Source organism: Loxodonta africana, chromosome 11 (assembly GCF_030014295.1).
Source record: "Loxodonta africana isolate mLoxAfr1 chromosome 11, mLoxAfr1.hap2, whole genome shotgun sequence".
In the NCBI taxonomy this organism is placed as follows: Eukaryota; Metazoa; Chordata; class Mammalia; order Proboscidea; family Elephantidae; genus Loxodonta; species Loxodonta africana.
Window position 1 is genome coordinate 85769805 of NC_087352.1, and position 17227 is coordinate 85787031.

Below are 17227 nucleotides of genomic sequence, written 5' to 3' on the forward strand. Positions count from 1 at the left end.
TACTGTAGTCCTCTCAACAATCATCTAAATGAGGCCTAACGGTCAACGTTTACCCTAGACCAAAGATGAGAAGGTAAGGGGGAACAAGGAAGCTAGACTAATGGAACAGAACAACCACAAGGGAAATAAGGAGAATGTTGACCCACTGTGAAAAGTGTAGCCAATGTCCCTGAATAATATGTATAGAAATTGTTAAATGAGAACCTAATTTGCTATGTAAATTTTCTCCAAAATCACAATAAAATATTTTTTAAAAACCCCAAAAATGTCATTGAATGTATTTTGCGATTCTTGAATAGACTATATAATTATAATGATTCTATTATAAGGTCAACTATTTTTATGAATGTCTCTGAAGTGTAACTATTTACCTTTGGTTTCCTTGATAGAGACGATCCCAGGTAAACTGGTGTTCTGATGCTGAAGGTGGAATTTCCAGGCAAACTTCCCTCCTGGGCCCTCAGACCATCCACAACCAAGCGTCCCCTCTTTCCATCTTGCCCAAACACCACCTTAAGTGAAGAAAAAAAGTTGATTCCATATTTACTCTTGACAATTAATTCTGTTTTTTATTAGTGGTGACGGGAAATTAAAAAAAAAAAAAAAGTTTTTCTGTCCCCTCAAATAGCTTTAAAAAAACATTTTCCTCCCTAATATTCATTGTCGTCACCATCACATTATATTTTGTTAGGTATCCAAAAAAGTGAACTAAAAATCTGCTACCTATTGCTCAAAAACAAACTGATAAAAAGATATAATTGCTGTGATGGAAACTTATCCTAAAAACAACCAAATGAAAAGCCAAAGGCACATAAATAAAGAAATACCATATAACAAAGGAGAAGAAGTAGTTTGTGTAGAGTTGAGAGGAGGCAAAGTCACTCTTGCCCTTGATCAGGGCTACTGTGCAAGGGGAAAGTGGCTATTTCTCCTCTAAAAAGAGGATCCCAACTGTCAGATGGTTATGAGACTATTCTCTAATGTCTTCCCAGTGTACACGCTCAGATGGGACTTCTGGCCTCTACTGCCTACTGACACATGGGCCTGAATGTCTAACAGGCAACTCAGTCTTACCATGTTCACAACAGCACTTCTAGTCTTCCCTAGTTCTAAACTGCTTTTCCCTGGCCACACTCACCTCCACTCCATCCTCTCCATCTCAGTAAAGGCCCCACCACTGATCCAGTTGCAGATCCAAAATCACGGGACATGTTATTGATGCCTTTCTTTCTTTCACACTCCAATCCATCAGCAAGCCCTCTTGGTTCTACCTTTGGAACCTCTCCCAGAGGGGTCCACTTCTCTCCATCTAAAGCATGGCCTTGCTAAGCAAAGGCAATAGCATCTATCTGGTCTACCCACTTCTCTTCTTCCCTCCTTTTTGTCCCTTCAGCTAGAGAGAGTTTAAAGAATATAAATCTGTTCAGTAACTGTCCTATTTAAGACCTTCCAAAGGCTTCAGAGATACTCAGAATAAAACCCAAAGTCCTTAGCATAGCCTTCATGTCTTACATGATCTAGGCCTAGCCTCTCTATACCCATTTCTTATTTTCTATTTTGTTCATTCAGCTAATTCCCACCTCCAGGTCTTTGTGCTTGCTGTTCCCTCTGCCTGGAATACCTTTCCCATAATTCTGTATGACTGTCACTTCTTGTAGGATACCCTCCTTGACTAGCCTATTGAAAATGGTCTTTGTTATTGTCTTACCTTGCTTTATTTTCTTAAAGCCCTTATCAGTTTCTGATAGTATACTTGCTATTTTTGTTTATATGCTACAGGAGAGCATATATAAATTAAGTATTTTTTGAATGTCTGAGTGCAACTTGGTAGGTCACTTAATTTTTCTGAGATCTAGTTTTCTCATCAGAAAAATATATATAGCTAGGTCCCTTCTTGCCTTCAACTGTGTTTCTTTAAATCTGGATGCCTTTAGAAAGGAGGCGGGATACTAGGAAAGTGGGTCATTAAGCCTGTGCTATGGGAGGCCTGGAAATGGGCCCTGGAGGAGAGAAATTGCCCAGGAAGCAGTGTGGGAGTCGGCAAGGGGAATGAGGCAGCCCCGGGGGTTTAGAGAGGAAGCAGGAAGTAAAGCCCATCTTGGCATTAGGACAGCATGTGCAGGGACAACTCACGGCACGTGTAGCAGGCTGAGATATTGGTGGGCTCAGTACTTCAACCACTCCAGCCACTCCTAGCACTTCGCACCTTTGTGCCTGGGAAGAACCCTGGGGCTCATCTTTCCAGCTGGTTCTTCCCAGCTACTCAAACACTGAATTTTGCACCACCTGGAGGTACTAGCTCAGCCTTAGCTCTCACCGTGTGCCATTTCCCGTCGTTGCATTTCTCTTTGCTTTTGAGTTTCAGTTTTTTCCCTTCTGTTCTTAACGCAAAGACCAGGTGTCCTTTTGAAAGATAAAGAGCCATAAAGGAGTTCTTTGTCCCCGTGTAAAACACGAGCCCTCTGGATGATGTCGTCTGCACATCCAAAGCAAACTGTGACCTGGGAGGAAAAGAGAGCAAAAGGCAAAGGAGGAAAACAGAGGTTTTTAAAAAGTGTTTCTCTGAACCTCAGAGCTGGGAGAGCAGGGAGCAAACACCCAAATCCTCATTTTTCACATGCATGAACAGAGACATGTACTGATTACATGACCTGTCTCTTTGGAAACGTTTAAAAGACATTATATTCCAACTGTTGAACATTTTGTTCTATAATTTCCTTACTGCCTGGGGTGATACTAAAGAACTTCTACAGCAGAACTTAGCCATTGGTGTAAGTCACAGCGCATGGCAAGAAGAAACACGCCTGTACTTTTTAAGCCCAATGCATATGTGTCACAGTCTGTACACATTTGTGGAGACGGAAGCTGTGAAGGGAGGTGGAAAGACAAATGGAATAACAGGAATGTCATTTAAGCATCTGATAAACATTTTCTTTCTGTTCAACATATTTAACACAAAGGCACAAAGTACGGATATGCCTTCTTCCGCCTGTCCTTACATGCTAGCACTCTGATATACTCCACCTGTGATGGAACTTTGAGAACTAAGGTGCGCCTGACCCAAGCCATGGTATTTTCAATCCCCTTATATGCATGTCAAAACTGGACAATGAATAAGGAAGACCAAAGAAGAATTAATGCCTTTGAATTACGGTGTTGGCGAAGAATATTAAATATACTGTGGGCTGCCAGTACAGCCAGAATGCTTCTTAGAAGCAAGGATGACAAGACTTCATCTCACATACTTTGGACATGTTATCAGGAGGGACCAGTTCCTGGAGAAGGACATCATGCTTGGTAAAGCATAGGGTCAGCAAAAAAGAGGAAGACCCTCAATGAGGTGGATTGACACTGTGGCTGCAACAATGAGCTCAACATAGCAATGATTGTGAGGTTGGTGCAGGACTAGGCAGTGTTTCATTCTGTTGTACATAGGGTCGCTATGAGTTGGAATCAACTCGACAGCACCTAACAACATGATGGAATAGATTAGGCAAATACCTTTTACTAAAAGCAGTGAAAGGAAGTTAACAGTTGTATGATGGTTACACGTCATATGCACAGCTGGCTAAGCAAGCTTTGTTGTTGTTAGTCATCATTGAGTCACCCCCAACTCATGGTGACCCCATGCACAACGGGATTGGATCATTATGATCCATATGTTTTCACTGGCTGATTTCCTGAAGTAGATGGCCAGGCCTTTTTTCCTAGCCCGTCTTAGTCTGGAAGCTCCGCTGAAACCTATTGAGCATCATAGCAACATGCAAGCCTCCAATGACAGACAGGCGGTGGCTGTGCATGAAGTACACTGGCCAGTAATCAAACCTGGATGTCCTGAATGGAACGCAAGACTTCTACCACTGAACCACTTTCTATGAAAATTCACAGCCATCCATCCATCCATCCATCCATCCACCCATCCACCCATCCACCCACCCATCCATTTAACAAATACTTAGGGAGTGCGTACTATGTACAAGGCACTGTGCTGGGCACGGGGATACAGCAGTGGGCATTTCATGCTTCCAGTTACGTGTGGCTTACAGATGCACCGAGAAGTGGTGCGAGGTGTGGGTATCAATAAGCCCTCATCTGCTCCTTGTGTTTATGTCTAAATGCACACTAGACAGGAGCCAGGACTGGCTCTGCCCTGCTGAGAGCTATATCCCCAGTGCCTAGTGCTTAGGAGGCACTCAGTAAATAGTAAATGAATTGAACTGAATGATAAATGGAAAATTCAGAGGCCAAACCTGGAAGTGGAGGGAAAAAATACAGTGCTCCTTCTCCTTGCTTTTTAATAGTGAGAGACTGAGTGACACTGAAATACACATTTATTCTTCAGATTGGCAAGTTTCCTTGAGAGCTACGTTCTTCAAAATGAAAGAGAAATCTATGTTTGTTAAACCAAAGAGATGGTGACAGAGCTCAGTATTTCTCTTGATATGTCTGTGTGCTAGTGCAGAGGTTTGGAGAACAAAGTTGGCCAATTTAAGATGGATGTTAGCTCCTGCTACAGAATTAAAGCACTTGACATATGCGGGCTTGGTTATCAGACGTGACATTTGCTTTGCGGGAGAGCTGTTCCTTAAAGCAACTTTTAGAAAAGACTAACACCCCCAAAAGGCAGCAGTGGATTGTAATCGCAGTATATGCTGATCCTGTAGCTGCGACTCTTCATTGCTGGTGGTTGGGAGGGCAAGGCAGAGAGCTCAGCAGCATTTTAATGCATCCACCAAAGGGTTGAAATATTGGCACAATGTTTAAAAAACAAAATGCCATTGAGTCAATTCCTACTCATAGCAACCCTATAGGGCAGAGTAGAACTGCCCCAAAGGGTTTCCAAGGAATACCTGGTGAATTTGAACTGCTGACCTTTTGGCTAGCAGCTATAGCTCTTAACCACTACTCCACCAGGGTTTTAAAGGAGAGTTTTTTTAAAAAGTGCTAGAACATAAATCAGAATGAGAACAGTAAAGAATACCTCCGATCTTGCAACTTCTGAAAACATAATCTGCTGCAATATTTGGGACTAGCATAATTTTAAAACTATATTTACTGATGACTTTTTTTCTAAGTCACCTGTGCTTTCAAAATGTTGATTTTAAAAATTTATTACATATAACTTCCTGTTGGAAGGAAAGATATGAGGGTTGGATCATCAGAAGAAGCACAGATAACTCATCACATTGCATGAGCTGGGAGATGAAAGAGAAATGGGCTCCGAAGGGATGAAAGGGGAGGGGGGCAAAGCTGGTGGAAAAGCAGAGCAGGTAGGGGAGCAGATGAAGGGATGAGGTGATAGAGGGTAGGGAATAGGGGATAGGAAGCTGTGGGGAAGAGGCCAGAGGGAGAGAAGGCTGGGGAATGCGCAGCTGGGGCAGCATCTGCAGCTGCTGTTTCTTTAAAAGGAGAGATTAGTGTCATAAAGGTCAGCTTGAGCAGTGAGGGGAGTTTCTGGGTGATGTAAACAGCACACTGGCTGCTAACTGAAAGGTTAGAAGTTCCGGTCCACCCAGAGGCACCTTGAAAGAAAGGCCTGGTGATCTACTTCCAAAAAATCAGCTACTGAAAACCCCATGGTGCACAGTTCTACTCTGACATACACGGGGTCGCCATGAGTTGGAGTCAACTCAATGACCGCTGGTTCACTGGCTGGAGCAGTGGGGAGTGAAGCCTCCCCACCCAGGAGTAAGCAGGAAAGAGGCTGGTAACTGAGAGGGACAACTACTCCTGCCCCCTCAACTTTAGTCTTCCACTAGATCGGTTTTTGCATATTAGGGATCCCGACAGTTTCCACGGGGCAACTGGGGACATGAAGTCACTGGCACAGACTTCCCTCCTTCAGAACACAAGCCCTTCCCTGACCCTCAGGTCTGTCTGAGAAGCACACATGGGGCTCACGGGGGGCCTCTGTGCCCAGGCTCTCTAAGAGCCAGAACGTCTCTTCCCTGCAAGGAAAGCATTATCAACCCCTCTTAACTGATGAGAAAATTGAGGGTCAGATTTAGCAATTTGCTAAAACATGTGAGATAGGTATCCCAAATCAAAAACCAGGCCTGCTGCAGCTGAGCCAGCTCCACCTCGTGGCAATCCTGTGTGTCACGGAGTAGGACTGCTCCACAGAGTTTTCTCGGCTGTCATCTTTATGTAATCTCGTACCACCAGATATAAGATTTCTTTAGTGGCACCTCTGGGTGGGTTTGAACAGCCAACTTTTAGGTTAGTAGTCCAGCACAAACCATTGGTGCCACCTAGGGACCTTGAGATTGGTGGTGTTGTTGTTGTTAGGTGTTGTCAAGTTGACTTTCAACTCATCGTGACCCGATGTGACAGAGCAGAGCTGCCTCATAGGGCTTTTATGACTATAATCTTCTCGGGAGAAAACTGCCAGGGTCTTCCTCCTGTGGAGCTGCTGGGCAGGTATAACGACCCCGGGTTTATAGAGAGTAAGTCTAGGCTTAGAAGGGTTAAATAACAGCCTATGGCTGCCACAGAGTTGCGCCATGCAGGGCTCAGGTCGATGGACCCTGCTGTGGGGGCACTGTTGACTGGCAGCTTCCCATACCATGGGGTCTGCAGGGGCACTCAGGAAGGCTTCACTTCTCCTGGCTGCTCCTAGCTGAGAACTGAGCATGGTGGAGGTAGTAGAGCCAAGCAATTTACATCTGACACTGGGCTTTTCTAAAGGGTGATCTTTGCTTGGAGATGTGCCGTCAACTCTTCTTATCCCATCCTCCTTCCTTCCCCTCTCCGTTCACAACAGTCAGACCAGCATGGCAGCCTGCAGGGTCTCCCTTGCCTATTCCTGGCTCCCCCAACTTGATCCTTCCACAGGAAATCTCTTGTCCATCTAATCCCATGGTGGCATCCGTGTCTCCCAAAAAACCAAATCTGTTGCCATTGAGTTGATTCTGACTCACAGCAACCCTATACGACAGGGTAGAACTGATTCGTAGGTTTCCAAGGAGCAGCTGGTGGATTCCAACTGCTGACCTTTTTGGTTAGCAGCTGTAGCTCGCTATAACTCTTAACCACTGCACCACCAGAGAGGCCACACAGCCAGAAAGTGGAGGTTTAAAGAGAGGTTTTAAAGCCAGGTCTTCTGACCCCTGGGCAATTCCACCTCTGTAGACAAGTCATAAAGGAATTTTTGGTGCTTTTTCATTTATGTCTCCTTCAAATTGCATGAACATGACAAAGCTTGGTTTTCTGCTTTCCTCTGACATATCTCTACTCATCCTTCTCCCTCAAAAGAGATGTAACTTTTTAGCATAAAAAGTCCAAATTCCCTAAAAGTGATCTATTTCGCATTGAGTCTGCCTAAAAGGATGATTTTCCTTTGACTATTAAATGCAGGAGAAGAAAGGTGATTTATCAGAGAAATAAATAGCAGCTTTGGAAAGAAATTTCAGCATTATTTTTAGAATGCCGTCAATTCTACACTGGAGCTGATTGTTCCAGCCTCCAAGCAGCACGCTGTCACGTTTGCGTTCTAACCATGACAGGTGTGGAGAGAGCATGCTGCAAACAACCATGCTACGCGTCTTTGCAGACTAGCGCTTCTTTTAACAAAAATGGCAGTGCCACCTTCACTGGTGACAGGTGCATGGGGTCATGCTGGCTAGCCTTCCCTGGGGTAGAATTGCAGAGTTAGGTTCTGAGTTGGTGCTGGAGCAAGATAAATAATACCTGGGTTTCAGCAACTCCTGAGGAAGCATGAATAGCAAGTGGCTGGTGGGACTGTCCCCAAACTGAAGGGCTCCGTGACTGGCCCGGGCCTGGGGAGGTAGCGGGCAAGACAGTGTATCTCTCCATACCTCTGTGCTCCTCAGGGAGGCCACTGGTGTGTCCCGCAATGGCTGTGTGGGAGATGAGCAAAACGTTAGGACAGCTAGTTACCAGGGAAAGAGTGAAGAATGCTTGTCTTGCTGAGTGCCTTGCAGTTTTTATTCTTCATCCTAAGAGATGAATTCAGTAAAGAAACCAAAGACCTGGGAAATGGTACCAGGGTTGTTGGGGAAGTTCCCAGTGAGGAACCTCGGCAGGGTTACTAACAATGTAAAGCTGGGGAAGGGCAGTGAGTCAGGGACTACTCTTCAACTCCCTAACTCTCCTGTAGCTGGATCCTCCCAATGCCCATCAGTGTTCTAATGTGGTTTTGACTTGGGGGCATCTTGCCACTAACAAAAACCAAACCTGCTGCCATTGGGTTGATTTCGACTCTACAGGACAAAGTAGAACTGCCCCATCACATTTCTAAGGCTGAAACCTTTACGAAAGCAGACTTTCACATCTTTCTCCCTGCAGAGTGGCTGGTGGGTTCCGAACCACTCTAACCACCACCAGGGCTCCTCCATCTTACCACTTAAAAAAAAAAAAACCAAACCTGCCAAACTGCCGCTGAGTCGATTCCGACTCAGAGTGACCCTATAGGACAGAGCAGAACTGCCCCATTGAGTTTCCAAGGAGCGTCTGATGACTTTGAACTGCTGACCTTCTGGTTAGCAGCCGTAGCACTTCACTGCTACACCACCAGGGTTTCCACTAGGAAGGTATAAACCAGGCCTGAAAGGCAGAGTGGATCATTTTCTTGGAGAAACGAAGTTTATGAGAGTCTAATACCCCTTTCTTTGGGGAGGATGTATGTTGTTCCCATCCTACACAACTCTGATCGCTTCTCTGAAGACTGCTGAGCTTGGGACCAGCAGACATCCAGAGCCCTGCCTCACCACAGAGCATCCGAAGAGCTACAACGTGTCCCTTGAGAGGTTCAGCATTTGGCCAGCAGCACGAAGCCACAGGCGGCCAGCCCGAGGGATATGGAGATGCAAACTTCCCTCTCCTGCTCCCCCTTCATGGCCGTGGTGGCCGTTCCTTTGGGTACACTGACCCCCAGCCCCACCCCAGCCCTACTTGTGAAGCAGGGCGAGTGAGAGGGTAGAGGAAGAGAGAGCAGGAAACAGAATCAGGGCAAACCACAGCCCATCTCCGCCTTCATCCTTGTTGACTGAAGTATATACATCTGTCCTGATCTGGGCAATGCTTTTAAACAGGACTGGGTTTTCATGACAAATAACAACCTTAATAAATATCAAATGTGACTAGAAAATCTGTTGGAAGAAACTGAGTTTCTGCAGTCCCTCTCCCTTCCCTCTGCTGCAGAGCCCAGATTTTGAAAAAGGGTCTGCGCTTCTCCCACAGGGCTTGGAGCTCAGCAGGGACCTCCATTAAGCAAAGCAAATGGCGGCAATTGGCCTTGCAAGGGATTGGTTCAGGAATGAACACATGACCTAATCCTGGCCAAGAAGTCTCAAGAGGGAGTATGGAGGACAGGGCTTTTTTCTTTTTTTTACAGCTCAAGTTAGTTTCTCATTCAAAAATTTACACACATATTGTTTTGTGACATTGGTTGCATTCCCCCATGATGTGACAGCACTCGTCGCCTTTCTACTCCAGATTCCCTACGTCCATTTGTCCAGGGTTCCTGTCCATTCCTGCCTTCCCATCTTGTTTTTGGGCAGGAGTTGCCCTTTTGATCTCGTGTACTTGATTTTACTAAGAAGCACGCTCCTCACATGTGTAATTGTTTGTTTTATAGGCCTGTCTAACATCTGCCTGAAAAGCGGGCTTTGGGAGTGGTTTCACTTCTGAGTTAGCAGAGTGTCCAGGGGCCATAGTCTTGCTGGTTCCTCTAGTCTTTGTCAGACCAGTAAGTCTGGTCTTTTTTTGTGAATCTGAATTTTGTTCTACATCTTTTGTGGGGCGAGTCTTCTGATAAAAAACTTTTTCTTACTAGGAGAGTGTCATGGATTGAATTGTGCCCCCCAAATTATTTGTCAACTTGGCTAGGTCATGATTCCCTTGTATCATTGCCTACTATTTTATCTTCTGATGTGATTTCTCTATATGTTGTAAATCCTATTACTATGTTGCAATAAGATGGATTAGTGGCAACTATGCTGATGAGGTCTACAAGATTAGGTAGTGTCTTAAACCAATCTCTTTTGTGATATAAACGAGAGAAGCGAGCAGAGAGAAATGGGAACCTTATACCACCAAGAAAGCAGAGCTGGGAGCAGAGCGCATCCTTTGGACCTGTTCCTGTGCTGAGATGCTTCCAGACCAAGGGAAGACTGATGCATCACAAGGACCTTCCTTCAGAGCCGACAGAAAGAGAAAGCCCTCCCCTGGAGCCAGCGCCCTGAATTCGGACTTCTAGCCTACTGGACTATGAGAGAATAAACTTCTCTGTGTTAAAGCCATTCACTTGTGGTATTTCTGTTATAGTAGCACTAGATGACTAAGACAGAGAGAGAATGACACTGGCAGAATTAGTGCTTCTGCTGAGTGTGTCCAGCAAGGACATTTCCAGAGCCACCAAAGGATGAGCCAAAACACTGGGAAGCAGAGTCTGAGTACTGGGCTGGGTCTCAAGCCCAACCTACTCTGAACTGTTGAGTATGTGAGATTATAGACTCCCCTTATTTCTTAAGCCATTCCCGGGGTCTAGCAGCTGAAGGCTTCCCAACAGATTCAGATTCCTTTAAGATCAGGGTTCCTCCCTGACCTGATTCTGGATAGGGTACTCAGTCTGCAGGCACACCAGTTACGTAAAATATCCTATGTTGGCACTTTGCTGAGTGGAAATGTTCAATCACAACCATCAGAAAGGGACATGAATTGCTTAAAATCATGGCCAAACCTTGATCCTACTGAGATGAGAACCCAGCCTGGAGCTTCTTGCCTGTGACTCACATCAGGGGGCCCCACTTTCCTGCTAAAAGATTCTTCTTTGTGTGTCAACAGCAGTAAGATCCAGACGAACAGGTCTGATACCCTTTGCCACCAACTCTTGCCTAATTCTGTTAATGACACCATCATCCTTCAAGATACCCAGTCCCCAAATCTTGGCCATCATTGACACCTATGTCCCTTGCCTCTTTCATGAGCTCAGTTTCCATGTGCTATTGTTAATCTCACTGATGTATTTGTGGAATACTCCTTCTTTTTGATTCCCAGCATCTCTGCCCTGAGAGTCAGGCCCCTGACTCTCTTGCCTGGACCGCTGCAGTAGTTTGCCATTTTGACTCCTTGTCTCTAGAACTTTGCTATACCAAACCATCCCACAGGCTGCTGCCAGTGTTAATAATCTTTGAGCACAGTTTAAAGCACTCCTTTCAATGGCTGTGCATTACCAATGGAAATATGTCCAAATTCTATAAGGTCATACAAGGCTCATGTGACCTGGCATTGGCACGTGATTCCAACCTGACCTCCCACAACTCACCCTCCTCCACCCTAAATGGAAGCCAGACCACATTTCCTACCATCCACCAAGCCTGTAGGGACCTCCCACTGTGGCTTGGAGAGCACAGCCTTCAGGATTCTAAAGGCCTAAGTTTGAATTCAACCTGTACCGTTTATTCACTGGTCACTCTTGGGCAGTCTTTTTAACATCTCTGCAACTCAACATTCTGACCTCTAAAGTCAGCATTTTATTCTGTTCTCAGAAGGCTGTAGTGAGAATTGAAGGATAAAGCACGAAAACTTGGCAGGATCAGAGATAATGCATGCAAAGTGTCTGGCACCTGCGAGCCCCATCCACATCCTTCCTCCCAGCTTTGTGCTTCTGCTTAAGCAACTCCAATATATACCACCATCTCAACTCTACCCACTCTCAAGGCTCAGCCCACTAGAACTCCCTGATCTCCGTGGCAGGATAATTCCTGCTGCACCACTCCTACAGCATGCTATATCCTTTTCATTTAGGTTATTTATCTGTGTAATAATCACAGCTAACATTTATTCATGCTCTTGGTGTACCAAGCACTTTTTTAAGGGTTCTGTGTTTACTATCTCATTTAACCCTCACAACAATGCCATGAGATACTAGTATTATTTTTCCTCATATACACTGGAGAAAACAGACCCATAGAGAGGTTAAGTAATTGTTCAAGGTCATTGATATGAACTGAATTGTGTCCCCCCACAAAGATATGCTGACATCCTAACCCCGTACCTGTGAATGTGGCCTCACTTAGAAATATGTTCTTTCTTTGAAGATGTTATCAGTTAAGTTTGTCATTGCTGTTAGGTGCCATCGAGTCAGTTCTGACCCATAGTGACCCTATGTACAAGAGAATGAAACACTGCCCGGTCCTGCACCATCCTCATCCTGTTGATACGCTTGAGCCCATTGTTGCAGCCACTGTGTTAATCCATCTTATTGAGGATCTTCTTTTTCGCTGATCCTCTACTTTACCAAGCATGATGTCCTTCTCCAGGGACCGATTCCTGCTGATAACATGTCCAAAATAGTCTCACCATCCTTGCTTCTAAGGAGCACTCTGGCTGTACTTATTCCAAGACAGATTTGTTCCTTCTGTTGGCAGCCCATGGTATATTCAATATTCTTCTCCAGCACCACAATCCAAAGGCGTCAATTCTTTTTCAGCCTTCCTTATTCATCGTTCAACTCTCGCACACACGTGAGGTGACCGAAAACATCATGGCTTGGGTCAGGCACACCTTAGTCTTCAAGGTGACATCTTTGCTTTTTAACACTTTAAAGAGGTTTCTGCAATATATTTGACCAATGCAATGCGTCATTTGATTTCTTGACTGCTGCTTCCACGGGTGTTGACTGTGGATCCAAGTATAATGAAATCCTTGACAACTTCTATCTTTTCTGTTTATCACGATGTTGCTTATTGGTTCAGTTGTGAGGATTTTTTTTATGTTGAGGTGTAATCCATACTGAAGACTGTGGTCTTTGATCTTCATCAGTAAGTGCTTCAAGTCCTCTTCACTTTCAGCAAACAAGGCTTTGTCATCTGCATAATGCAGGGTGTTAATGAGTCTTTCTCTAATCTTGATGCCCCATTCTTCTTCATATAGTTCAGCTTCTCGGATTATTTGCTCAGCCTACAGACTGAATAAGTATGGTGAAAGGATACAACCCTGGCGCACACCTTTCCTGACTTTAAACCATGCAGTATCCCCTTGGTCTGTCCAAATGACTGCCTCTTGATCTATGTACAGGTTCTTCATGAGCACAATTAAGTGTTCTGGAATTCCCATTCTTCTCAATGTTATCCATAATTTGTTATGATCCACACAGTCAAATGCCTTTGCACAGTCAATAAAACACAGGTAAACATCCTTCTGGCATTCTCTGCTTTCAGCCAGGATCCAGCAGCAATGATATTCCTCGTTCAACGTCCTCTTCTGAATCTGGCTTGAATTTCTGGCAGTTCCCTGTTGATGTACTGCTGTAGCTGCTTTTGAACAATCTTCAGCAAAATTTTACTTGCATGTGATGTTAACGATATTGTTTGATAAATTCCGCATTTGGTTGGATCATCTTTCTTGGGAATAGGCATAAATATGAATCTCTTTCAGTCAGTTCGCCAGGTAGCTGTCTTCCAAATTTCTTGGCATAGACAAGTGAGGACTTCCAGCACTGCATCCGTTTGCTGAAACATCTCAATTGATATTCTGACAATTCCTGGAGCCTTGTTTTTCAGTGCAGCTTGGACCTCTTCCTTCAGTACCATCAGTTCCTGATCATATGCTACCTCCTGAAATGGCTGAATGTTGGCCAATTCTTTTTGGTATAGCGATTTTGTGTATTCCTTCCATCTCCTTTTCATGCTTCCTGCGTCATTTAATATTTTCCCTGTAGAATCCTTCAATATTGCAACTGGAGGCTTATATTTTTTCTTCAGTTCTTTCAGCTTGAGAAATGCCGAGCGTGTTCTTCCTTTCTGGTTTTCTAACTCCAGGTTAAGTTACTGGAGTCATATTGGAGTAGGGTGGATACTAATCCCCTCTGAATTGTATTTTACAAAAGGGGAGAACAGGCATAGTGACAGGGTCACACAGGGAGAAGACACCATGTGAAGATCCATCTACAAGCCAAGGAATGCCAAGAGAGACCTAAGGCTACCAGAAGCTGGAAAAAACAAGGAAAGATCTTCCCCTAGAGCTTCAGAGAGATCATGGCCCTGTCAACACCCTGAATTTGGACTCCCAGCCTCCAGAACTGTAAACAATAAATTTCCATTCTTTAAAGTCACCCACTGTGTGGCATTTGTTATGGCAGCCCTAAGAAACTATGACAGTCACACACCCAGTAGGTGATACAGCCTGATTCAAACCTAGGAAGTCACACTCCCAAATCCAGTACTTAACCACTAATCTATGATGCCTTCTCTCTGCTATTGGGCTTTTGGAAGAAGGGTTTATATCTCATGCGATCTGGGGGCTTACATAGAACAGGGGGAAAATTAAATCAGTGTGTTCATTGATGTATCCCATATCAATAGGCCTAGTTCCACCCTAGCTCTGAAAGCCTAGCAGAGACAACTGACAGCCTCCCACCAGTTTTCTCCCCCGGATGTCCTGCAGGCACCTGTAGCTCCATATGTCACAACTGACTCATCCTCTCCTCCTCCAAATGCTTGCCTTCTCCTGTCTCCATGAATGGTATCTCCATCTACCCAATAAACCAGACTAGATGCCTCAGAAATATTTCAACTCTTTTCTCACCCCTGCTGCCCACATTCAGTTATCAGAGTCCCATATATTCTATATTCTAAAGAGCTCTTGACTCCATTTGCTTCTCTCCATCTCTACCATCACTGTGCTAATTTAGTCTCCCAGTAACTTTCAGCCTTAAAATGAAAAAACGAATATATGGCTTCATTCCTGATGGGGCAATTCTAAAGATGTTCTTTTCATTACAGTAAAATGCCACACTTTGGGATTTATGATGTATAGTTCTTCTTAATGGCATAGAATATTTCTTAATATGTGTTATCTATTCAAAATCCCCCAAATCATTGTGCAGCAGGAAAGTGTTGGGAGACGGGCAGTATGTGGTTGCCATTAAGTAGAAAGTAGAAGCTCCTTATTTCAGAGGGGACAGGCTCTGGAGCCAGGCTGCCTGGGTTTGAATTCCAACTCCGTATTCCACCTGTTTGGGCAAATTGTGTACTTTCTAAACTGCAGTCTCCTTTTCCAGAAGATGTGGCTAGTACTCACAAGCTTATCTGAAGATTTGTAAGAAAATCCACTTAGCTTAGCACAATGCCTGGTACATAGGAGGTGTTGTGATCCATTAATCACGTTAATTCTAACATTAGACACAGGGGAGGTCACATTGTTGACCTCAGGCCGAAGATGGAATTCCTCAAGTCTTGCTCCTGGGCTCTGTTCCCAGATTCTTTAAGTCGTACCCCATGTTCAATTCATCACGATGCTTCTGCTGCTCAAAACAAGGAATTTCACTGCCTTATCAGTTTCTCTTAGTGCTGCACATTAGGATCACCTGGGGGCTTCAGGAACCATTGTCCCTGGGCCCACTCCAAGAGCCTAGTTCCACTGAGTGGGATGCGCCTAAGCATTGGGACTGTAAAAACTTCCCGGGTGTCTCTTATATGCAATTGAGGCAGAGACACCCTGGTCCAGATGAGGACCAGGTAGAGGGGTACCTCTTAAGAGTTGTGTCAGGGCAGAGGGGAGGTCTGGAAAAGGAACAGGGGCCCTGTTTTCTAGAGAAAACCATTGTACTTACTAAAAACACAGCCCCCAAACCAACCAAACCCACTGCCATCGAGTCAATTCCGACTCATAGCGACCCCATAGGACAGAGTAGAACTGCCCCATAGACCTTCCAAGGAGCGCCTGGCAGATCTGAACTGCTGACCTCTTGGTTAGCTGCCGTAGCACTTAACCACTACACCACCAGGGTTTCCAAAAACACAGCAGAAGTGTCAAAATAACCCATCAGCTACATAACTGAGAGCTGAAGTCAATATTCTATTTGTCCTATGACTGTAAAAATTGCCAAATTTTCATCAAGATAAAAAAGAAAAGCAGAAAAGAAAAGCACTTGGAGCATGGTGGTATAATTCAATGGGTGATGACCCGCTGGTCCTGCATCATGGAGCACTGACCCCTATCGGATGAAGTGATCCACATATCTTCCCTCCTTCCATCCCTCCCCCAACACCTCCCACAAGGCAGGCTGTGAACATCCTCTGGAGAGGAGTGAAGCCCAGTGCAAGGGTTTGACACTTACCAGGTTGATACTGGAAGTCTTGGCTTTGTTAAACCTTGTCGAGCCTTTAAGCAACATTAGAAAAGGTGGTTTGTTTAAACCGCAGCTTCCCAGGGACACATCTCTCTTGGAAGATGTACCGACCAAATCTAGAACTGCAGGGCTCTGTGATGATCTGAAACAAGGGCAGAAGTGTAAGCTGCTGCCAAACTCTGACATGTCAATGAAGAGCGCTCATTTAAAAAACACATTCTTACTGCTATGGTTTCCAGGTAAACTTTCATCTCTCACCTGTATATTACATCTAGAGGAGATACTAAGCTGGTGAAGCCCCTAGAACACCCAGCACCCTAGCTTGTCAGCAGAGGCTCCAGAAATTTTCATTGACTTGACCAGCCAGGGTTGTGGCAAGGCCACAACACCATGGTTCTTTCTTTGGAATGGGCATCATACAGAGATAGGAAAATGAAGTATACAGAGAGGGGAAACACATGCACTGGATATATACAATGATTGTGAGTAGCAAGAAAGCTCAGGAGAGAGTTTATGGAATGATTCATTCTACTATGCTTGAGTAAGAAAGTCCTCACTCTAAAATGGAAGAAAAAAACTAAAATTTTCTCTATCTTATGATTGTTGTTGAAGTCTTTCAATGGTGGAAAGCTGGTGCCAAACCCTACCCCCCATCTCCATCGCTCCCACTTTCCACTCCAATCAGGGAGCTACATGGTCAAGGGAGATGCTTCGTCAACCAGCAGAGGTGCGAGAACTCAGTCTCATCCTGCCCGAGGAGATGGTGCACTGACTGTGGGGGGGATAATGGCCCTACCGGCAGCCCGAGGCCAGTTCCAGGTCTCTCCCTCTGCCTTAGAAGGATTTTGTCTCTTCTCTGAAAATGATTATTTTGTATCAAAAAAAGGAAAATCTGGATGATTTTTAAATTCTCTTTTCAAAAAAATCGACTAAGCAACATTAGTATGAGCATTTAAGGCTCGCCTGGACACACCAAGCTCTTCTCTGTCAAGCATTCGATTAAAGGTCATGTTCAGTGCTCTGGTGACTTGGTTTCCTAGTGTTGCACTGGGCCATGTCTTGGCCTTGAAAACTGCAGCGAGCTGATTAAATCTAATTGCACAATCTTGATTTAAACAAAATAAAACTTCA

General features: G+C 44.7%; 1 protein-coding gene across 2 annotated transcripts in view; it reads right to left on the reverse strand.

Annotated features, from left to right (window-relative positions):
• Nucleotides 1-17227, reverse strand: part of LAMA3 (laminin subunit alpha 3) — a 126511-nt gene that overhangs the window by 18205 nt on the left and 91079 nt on the right. For both annotated transcript variants that reach the window (XM_064294644.1, XM_010586806.3), the window contains 4 exons: nt 16085-16238; nt 7690-7859; nt 2318-2501; nt 372-512 (listed from right to left, as the gene is read on the reverse strand). In XM_064294644.1, coding sequence (XP_064150714.1) covers nt 372-512; nt 2318-2501; nt 7690-7859; nt 16085-16238 — 649 coding nt within the window. The remainder of the gene's footprint in view (nt 1-371; nt 513-2317; nt 2502-7689; nt 7860-16084; nt 16239-17227) is intronic.